General features: G+C 46.4%; 1 protein-coding gene across 2 annotated transcripts in view; it reads left to right on the forward strand.

The window, feature by feature from the left end:
- LOC142881314 (palmdelphin-like) overlaps window positions 1-6231 on the forward strand; it is an 8729-nt gene extending 2498 nt beyond the window's left edge. Inside the window, exons 2-9 of one of the 2 annotated variants that reach the window (XM_076015512.1) lie at window positions 1305-1353; window positions 1471-1551; window positions 1816-1943; window positions 2897-3011; window positions 3089-3113; window positions 3529-3621; window positions 4246-4406; window positions 4704-6231. In XM_076015512.1, coding sequence (XP_075871627.1) covers window positions 1309-1353; window positions 1471-1551; window positions 1816-1943; window positions 2897-3011; window positions 3089-3113; window positions 3529-3621; window positions 4246-4406; window positions 4704-5675 — 1620 coding nt within the window. In that variant the 5' untranslated portion in view covers window positions 1305-1308 and the 3' untranslated portion in view covers window positions 5676-6231. Of the gene's footprint in view, window positions 1-964; window positions 1354-1470; window positions 1552-1815; window positions 1944-2896; window positions 3012-3088; window positions 3114-3528; window positions 3622-4245; window positions 4407-4703 lie in introns of those variants that run through there. The other variant, XM_076015513.1, reaches the window with a different exon arrangement.
- Window positions 6232-9276: the final 3045 nt, after the last annotated feature.

Raw genomic sequence — 9276 nt, forward strand, 5'->3', positions numbered from 1 at the left:
TCACCACCTTCTCCTGGTCGTACAGGTTGTTTGAGTTCTGCTGAAGGAGGAAGATGACGAGCTCCACGCCTGAAATCTGCCCAGGGAAACAGAACCAAACTGCAATGCAACAAGCATTCTGGACAGCAAACTAACGTGAAGAAACAAAAGCAAACGTAATTGGTGCATCATGGCTGATGTGCTTCACACCAATGGAAACACCTGCAAATCGCAATTGTATTTTCTCGAAATTAGACAAATATCGTTCTTATTTCACGAAAAACTGTCCTGGAAACGCAGCTACGTATATGCACAGTTATGAAATACAATGCAGAGAGTAAAGTGAGATATTTTCTCTTGTTACCTCTGAGTTGCTGTAAAACCACAACAGGGTCACAACTGTGCGACACGGCCGAACTACTGAACCGCTGGAGGAAAACTGGAGTAACTTCACTGTCGTGTATTTTTTAAGGGACAAAAAGTGACATATTTGGTGACATATCACATGCATCACAGTGGGAGGGTGATTTTAGAGAACGCAGCTTGCACAGCTGGTGGTCAAAAAACACTGTACATTTTCACAAAGTCATTCAGCTGATCCGCATGATGGCGTCGTTTCCACCATCCAAGAGCGAGGCCACAACTTGGTATGACGCTAGAGTGTGGCAGCCAGCCAGTCTGGACACACACACTCACACACACACACACACAGCAGCTGCAGTTAACGGAGGTCTTGTAAATGGACGGCTGCTCTGCTGTGCAACAGTTGTCTCCTATTTTTTGTCGGTTGTCAGGGTGGAAACACGAGGTGGGCTGCAGTAGCTGCGTCTCCATGACCCCTAGAACTGCTCGCTCCAAACCTCAATATGGCCATAATAAAAACCTGTCATGGAAACACTTTTGTTGGCATTTACGCGTCGGCAGACGTGACGTACGGGGGGTCACATGACCAGTTGACTGACCAGTGAAAGCACGATACGTTTTGGACCTCCATCCTCCTCACAGTGGGGCCTCGCTGGACCACATTTGATGAGAAATGCGGCTTATGTGCTTCACACCGTTCAATGGAAACACCTGCAAGTCGCAATTGTAGAAAATCTTAGAAATATTGCTTTTATTTTGCGATAAACTGTCATGGAAACGCAGCACATGTCAATAATATCCGACGAGAGAGAGTTTCAGAGTTGGGCAGTTTTGAAACGTTGACTTCTTCCTGTCATCTGTGTGTGTGTGTGTGTGTGTGTGTGTGTGCGTGCGTGTGTGTGTGTGTGTGTGTGTGTGTGTGTGTGTGTGTGTGTGTGTGTGTGTGTGTGTGTGTGTGGTAGGAGGATGGAGGAGTCTGACCTGATGAAGGAGAGGCTGCACGCCATCACTGTAAGCTTTCACTCTCCTGCCAACGAAAGGCACCGTGATCTACAGCTACCACCTTCACCAGTGCACAAGCGCACATGCGTGATCCATCAGTGACTGTAACCGATGTCGCTGTAACAGGAACGCCATCGCATTCAGGAGGAGATTCGACGGAAGAAGTTGGAGCTGGACCAGGAGAAACTCAACCTGCAGCACCTGAAGGTACGTCACACTGACACACACACTGACACACACACTGACACACACACTGACACGGTGCGGATTAGTCGGTTACAGATGAGGTCACTGCTTGCATGGATGGGTGTTGTCTCCACTCAGCAGTGATGTGTGGCTTCCCATCTGCTGCACATATGTTCTGCACATTTCCCTTCGTCCACAAAGCAGATTTAAGTCTTTGGCAGCATACAACACATCTTGCCGAGTACAGAGTTTTTCAGATGCGCTCGTTGTTTCCGAACACGTCAGAAGAAATCCTTGAGGGAGCAGTGGCTCCTTCTGGACTCGGCTTCCCATCATGCACCAGAGTCCAGGGCGCAGCAGAGAATGGTGTGTGACAGGCAGCAGACCAGGGAGCTGCAGCTCAGCATCCACAGGTACTGAACACACGCACACACACACACACACTTAAAGGACAGTGTTACTGATTAATGTAACAAGTTCAAACCAGCAGACCAATGGCAGTCAGAACTGAAGGGTTGATTCATTTACGAATCAGCTGTCATTGGACCATTCAGTCAGTGGACCATTCTGCTCCGGCAGAAAATGGTGAGATGCAAATTTCGATGTCTAAAAAGAAGTAAAGTTGTGATTACGTTAGTGTTGTAAAGTCCTGGAGGTTGGTCCTGGTCTCCAGAACACTTCTTAAGGGTCTCTAAGTCTCGTCTCAGCCTCGGAGGCATTTTTACTGGGTCTGGTCTTTGGTCTGGGACTGGAAGGACTGGGGGTTTTTGATCCAGACCAGTGGAGACTCAGCCAAAGCTGTAATAACACGATAATAACAGAAAATAATTCAGCTGCTGTTGTTTTACGCTCTGTCGGTGACACCCAGAGTGACACCCTGACCCCTCATTCTCAGTTCATTTAACTTTAATTACATGAAGCCAAGTTGTTTTTTTGAAAATGGTTGAAAATAGTTGTCAAAGCAGCAAAATGTTGAAGAGAATGATTGAAAGACTCCTTGCTGAAAAGAGATGTTGCTGCTCCATTTAGAAGCAAACTGGAATTTAATGAAGATTCTCGTCAATTTTTCCTGTTTTGTTGTGATTTTTCTTCGATATATAAAGTCTTGCTCTGGTCTCAATGCTCTCTAGCCTTGATAATGTCTTGGTCTGGGTTGGTGTCGTCTGGACTACCACATTAGATCACTGTCATTAGATTATAAACAGTGAGGTTTGTTAGTTTAGTTAAATCCCACCACTTTGCAACGTTGCCTTTATGTCGACTTTCAATGAAGCGACGGTCGATGTGGTCCAATAAACGTTCACTCTGCCAAATGTTGCTGATAACCAGGCTCAGTAGCTTCACTAACGTGTGCTCGACACATCAGCATGGAGATGGAGGTGGAGTCTCTGGAGAGGGCGGAGTCTATGATCACCACCAACGAGGGCTTCATCCTCAACAGGCTGAGAGCTGTGGAGAAGAGTTCCCAGGACATAATTAAGGTGCAGACACACACACACACACACACACACACACACACGTACGTCTTTCTCTTTTCACCAAGCCGTCTGTCTTGCAGGAGGCGCAGGACAGCTTTGCTCATGGTGAGTTGTGAACCATTACTAAACTGTGGTTTAGTCGTAGGAATATCTACGAATCTAGAACAAGAAATAAACTATTCATTAATGAAGCTTGTCAGTGTTTGTCTTCAGTTTTTGGTGAATAGTTTTTTGACAGCGTCTCAAACATTAGAAATAGACAGGGCTCCTCTTATGGTTCAGTCAGCAATAAATCAGTATGATAATCAATGTTGAATAAATAAGATGTGGACACAGTGCCAACGGCTGCTTCCCTTGTATTGATGTCACAGTTCATTTAAGCACCATGAGGAAGCTCTTCCTCAGAATTCACAGCTTTACTTCCAAAAACGAACTTTGATTTGTCGAAGTAACAATTTAGAAGACAGCACCGTGTGCAAAGAGGAGCAAAGTCCAACACTCATGTTTTCCGATTCCACAGAACCACTGAAGGTGACCGCAGTCGTCCCTGACGTCCCAGAATGCATCTCTCCTGCCAGCAGCACATACTCTGAACTGAACCCACCTCGCAAGAGTAAGACAAACTACACCAACCACGTTTCCTCGTAGTTCTTAGATGCAGCGTGTCCTGTAAAATGCCAACTCCAACAATGAATGCTAGAGGGACAGACTCTGTAATTTATGCTACATAGTTGACCAACAAAGCATTAAACCTTGAACTACAATATGAGAGGGAATTTATCTCCAATTACACAGACTTGATCTCGATGCGTTCTACTTCTCTAGTCGAGTTTCTCACTTAAATGTAGTCAAACGGAAGTTGAAGCAGTCACAGTTTATACATGGAAGGAGCTGGAAAAGATCTTTTTGGTCCGATGTGGTTTTATTACCAATATTATCCATGATAAATCTAACCAGGAATCAACCCTTCATTGAGATGTAAAGCGATAAACAAGATTAACCTTGTGTTTGCGACATACCTCTATATGGATACGTGTTGAAAAACCACCTCACGAGAGCATCAAAACCTGTCAGCCATGTTTGAGAGGTTTTTCCAGGTGGCGTTGTTTCCATCACCAGGTTTTATTATACTCATATTTAGTTTTTGGAGCAGTTCTAGTGGTCATGGAAACTCAGCTACTTATGTTTTCTTAGAAGAAAAACAGAAAAAACATGTGTTTCCTTCTGTCTCTGTCAGCTCTGTTTGCCATGGAGATCAACGTGACCAAGAACCTGCTGACTGGGGAGAGCACAGTGCTCTCCACTGCCACTGTTCCCACTGAGGAGTTGAACCGACACACTGGGCTCAAGGTGTTTGACGACGGAAGGAAGTGCGTCTATGCCCTCAATTCTCAGGAGGTACTTAAAGAACTCCCTTGCTTTCCTTGGACATTCTTATTTATGATAGATTTGACTTATTTACAATAATATATACCTAATAGTAAGGGAGGAACGGTCCATGGAAGGACTGCAATACACTTTGTAGTATGGAGGAAGAGTTCAAAGGTTCACCGTTCCTATAGCAAAACAATCACACAAGAACATTGTTGTATATATCCAGCAATTGCTGGTGCTAATAAGCAGAAAACTATAATTACAGAAGTAGCTCAGTATCCTCAGAGTATTTGATTTTCCTACTGCAATATTTCCTTTCAGAGATCCAGCGATAAGCGCGTGTCAGAGCTGTCGGCCCGTGAGGTTGAACAGCTACTGAGAAGTGCGTCGGTGCACCGCCAGTCCAAAGCCCCAAACTACCAGCAGCAGGACGGCAGGAGGGAGGCGCCGCATCCTGACAGGCACCACCACCACCACCACCACCACCAGGGGGAGACAGAGGGCAGACACCAGCGAGGACAGTTTGGCTTCACCTCAAACGCTTTGGTGGACCAGGACTTTGGCCTCGGTCTCCAGGAAGCCACTCACAGGAGGCGGCAGGAGCAACACCACCCGTGCAGCCTTCATCACGACGGTCACCAGGGCGACGAGGGAGGTCGTCACAGCAGGTTGTACCAGCTGAGCCACCGTGTCAACCAACACCCACCTGCCAGCAAGTGCAACAACGGCCTGGGCAGACATGGCGGTGAGAGCGACTTCGGCAGAGCCAATGGCTACCCGGCTCCCGTGTCACGTGACCGGAAGGCGGTGTACCCCTGCTACACCCCGCTGAACGACATCCCGCTCAGGGATTACATCAGCGTTGAGGACAGGGAGCTGTACTGCCCAGACTCTCCCTCCGGCCTCGGCCACCACGGAAGCCCAGCCACCGCCCTGTACAGCAGCGCCACCCTCTGCCACAGGGTGCCCTCGCCGCTCTTCGGAGAGGACGCGCCCTACACCATCCTCAACTCCGTCAACACCACTGAGCCCATCACCGCCATCTTCATGGGCTTCCAGACGGCACAGGACGACAGCGGGCAGGTGCAGGAGGACTCCCAGGGCGCCCTGAAGGCGGAGCTGGTCATCATCGACGACCACCGCGAAGACAAGGAGACTCCGCCCTGTCCTGCAGCAGGAGCGCCGAATGGAGACGTGGGACAGACGGCAGGAGGCAGGTGGACAGACAGAGGTACGGCGTCTGCTATCAGGAAGATGAAGAGCAAACACAAAGCCTGCTGTGCAGTCTGTTGACGTGACGTTGCACCACGGTGGAGCCCAGCATGCAAACTGACCAAACTCCCCGGGAGAGCTACCCAGTATTACATATTGCAGAGGGATTTGGCGCCCCCTGCTGGTCTAAACTACCCAGGGCTACTCTTTCAAAGAGCCTTCACCTTCGACCGGTTCAAACTCTTGAATCTTCCGACACTTCACTTTCAGAAGGAAAATTATGACGCACAAAGTTAAACCAAAAACTCATTTTGCAACATCACACATCTTTTTATCGTGACATTGTTGGACGATCTGCTGACTGCCAACCGTTTAGTTTGTAAATATGAGCAGTGTCGAACTTCTTACATTCTGCTTTTTTACTATTATGTTTTTGATCATAGTCATTTTCTTACCACTTAACTTAAAACTTTTATAGCAATTGTGAATGTTCAAAATACTTTGTATTCATCTTATAATTTTCTAAGCATGTGATTGATGATGATGATGATGATGATGATGATGATGACCAGTGTTTCAAATGACATGCTGAAAAGCGTGCAAGCACGGGCCTAATAAACCATTGTGACACTAACAACAGAGAGCAGCGTGTTGTGTTGCGTTGTGTTGTGTTGCGTTGTGTTGTGTTGTGTTGTGTTCATGCTTGTTTGATGTGCAGCAGCTCACTCATCTTCTGTGGGGTCCAACCACTAAGCAACACTGGTGGGGCTGGAAGGCCACAATAGTCACAACACTGTAGTAACACTGCAGTGTACATGGTAAAGTATTTTGAGAATGCCTCTGAAAAGTGTCTCTGCGTCACAGTGACAGTGATGGTGTGCATGCAAGGCAGCATCACTTCCAATGACAGTGTTAATAGGAGTGCATGCATTATGGACAGAATAAGTCCATGGGTTTAATTCAAGGGTGGTGACTGGTGGGGCCGCAGTGGGTTGTAAAATGTGACAGAGGAGCCGGAGCAGCAGCAGATGGATATAATATAAAAAATATATCATGAAAAGGAACAACAGTATTACGACAATAATTCTCCTTGACGTCGCCTTTGTTGAAGCGACTCTTTCAACACTGAAAATTGAAGGAAGGAAATACAGTTGTTTTTTTTCTAGTACTAACAGTACCAGAACAGTACTGCTATTTAAACGTAGTTTAGAGTGATGGTATTCTTCTTCGGGATACCATCATCATCGTCACTGCGGGAGAAATCGGGAGAACGGAGGAAAACAAACATTAGTAAGATTTATAAATACAGTTTCAAGTTCATCGGGCCAAATTGAAAAGCTTAACGGGCCACACATGGCCCCCAGACCATGGTTTGCCCACGCCTGGTTTAATTAACACCCTCAGCAGCACCCAGCAGTCTGTTGACATGATACTGAGTGGAGCTCAGCATGCAAACTGACGAGTGAAGTTACTCAGTATTCTATATTGCAGAGGGATTTGGCGAAAACAGATGGGATTTGGCGCCCCCTGCTGGTCGAAAGTCCTTTTTCGAAAGCTCTGTTAAAAGTCGGGTAGCAAAGTTAGAAAGAAGCTGCTGAGGTTTTCTCTTTAGCAAGCGAATGTTTGAGTTTGAGGTTGTAGTTTACAGGCGCACAGGAGAGAAAATGCCTCTGAGTCCCACACAAGACCCAGACTCTTTGAAAGTGGTCAGGAGACCAAGACCAAGCTCCAGCTGAGTGGAGCCTTGCAACATGCAGTGCAGCAGGGTCTGCCATGGCGAGGGAGGCCAACAGTTCATTCCAGAGGACAAAAGAGGAGCTTGGATAAAGAGGTTCAATCAGAAGCATTGAGGGCACAGCCTGACAGTGGTTACTGCCGAGATAACTGCAACAGCGAGCGGCTGGAGAACCAGGCTTTTATAGTGGAGGACAGCATCAGGTGTGTGACAATCTGAAACCCACCAATGGAGAGAGAGAGAGAGGGAGAGAGAGAGAGGGAGAAAGAGAGAGAGAGGGAGAGAGACAGACAGAGAGAGGGAGAAAGAGAGGGAGAGAGAAAGAGAGAGGGAGAGAGAGAGAGAAAGAGAGAGAGAAAGAGAGAGAGAGGGAGAGACAGAGAGAAAGAGAGACAGAGAGAGAGAGAGAGAGGGAGAAAGAGAGAGGGAGAGACAGAGAAAGGGAGAAAGAGAGAGAGAGAGACAGAGAGAGAGAGAGAGGGAGAGAGAGGGAGGGAGAGAGAGAGAAAGAGAGAGGGAGAGACAGAGAAAGAGAGAGAGAAAGAGAGAGCGAGCGAGGGAGAGAGAGACCCAAAAGAGCGGGGGAATCCACAAAAAAGGGAAAACTCAATATTATGATGATTTTCCTGATGTATTGCCGCACAATTCACCTCCACTTTTATCATTCGTCTTGAGATATGAGATTCTGATCTAGAATCTCTTGTGACTGTCAAGCTTGGTGTCTGATGTGATCGTGTTGTGCTGATGACAGTGTGTTGTTGTCTTGGTGCTGAGCCAGGTGAAGAAGAACCAGGTGAAGAGGAGGAGTGAAGGAGCCCACTTCAACCATCGGCCAGTTTATCATGTAACCCTGTTAATAATCTCTGCTCCTTGAATAAATAATGGATACTTTATGCTTTAAAAACTGTCAAAAATGTTATTAAAAGTGCATTAAAAATGTTAGAGGAAACGTTCATAAAGGTTTAAAGGGGAAGGGGAAGGATTAAAACCGTACACATGTCCATCGCAAATTATTATTATTTTATTTTGAAGAAACTCATGGGGGGGTAGAGGAGCGGAAGAACTGATCGAAGGAATGTGTGATCCTGGTCTGTGATTGGTTAGGATGTCAGGTGACGGATGGAGATAGACCGGAAGTGGGTGAATGCACAGTGAATGAACTCGTGAAAAGCTGAAGCACTTTTTAAAATAACGGGTGTGCCTTCTGGTCTCGTCCTGGGATTCTATGACGGTTCGACTCGGCCGCTGCCAGAAGACTCCTCGTCGCTGGAGGTCGCCCAGGAAGCCTCACCGCCCGTCTGTCCTCGGGCCACCTGCCGTGTCGCTCTGCGGACTCGGAGGAGTGGGGGAATCCTTTCATCCGGTTTGGAGGTAACACCTTTCCCAATCACTTTCCTACACCGGATCACTTGGATTCAAAACTGGACTTCCGTTCTCTCGAATCACCACATCAGACCTGCAACGGGGTTTATTTGTGTGTGTGTGTGTGTGTGTGTGTGTGTGTGTGTGTGTGTGTGTGTGTGTGTGTGTGTGTGTGTGTGTGTGTGTGTGTGTGTGTGTGTGTGTGTGGGCCCACTGAGCCAATGTGAGTTTATGTTGAGTAAATTCTAAATATTTGACGGTTAGAATCTTTGAGCAGCTTTAGGTATTTTGTTTAATCCAAAAGGTTTTCTAATACTTAAAGGTAGTTTTAATGTAAACTTAAAGGAGTGGTACTCATTATGTCTTGTGGTACTTAAGTGTGTTATGTTTAATTGAACAGGTGCTTTAGTTTCACTTGTTTGTGTTGAATTTCGATCTGACAACAGATCCGGTTACTTCCTTATGTTAAGTGTTGTAAAAAAAAAAAAAAAAGAAGAAGAAGAATAGAACAAAGAATTTGGTTTAAAGTGTTTTATATTTTGTTTATATGTTGTATATGTTAAAGATTTGTTTTCTTTGCATACA

The sequence above is a fragment of the Nelusetta ayraudi genome, unplaced genomic scaffold (genome assembly GCF_046127955.1).
Source record: "Nelusetta ayraudi isolate G7.1 ecotype Tasmania unplaced genomic scaffold, CSIRO-AGI_Nayr_v1 ptg000190l, whole genome shotgun sequence".
In the NCBI taxonomy this organism is placed as follows: domain Eukaryota; kingdom Metazoa; phylum Chordata; class Actinopteri; order Tetraodontiformes; family Monacanthidae; genus Nelusetta; species Nelusetta ayraudi.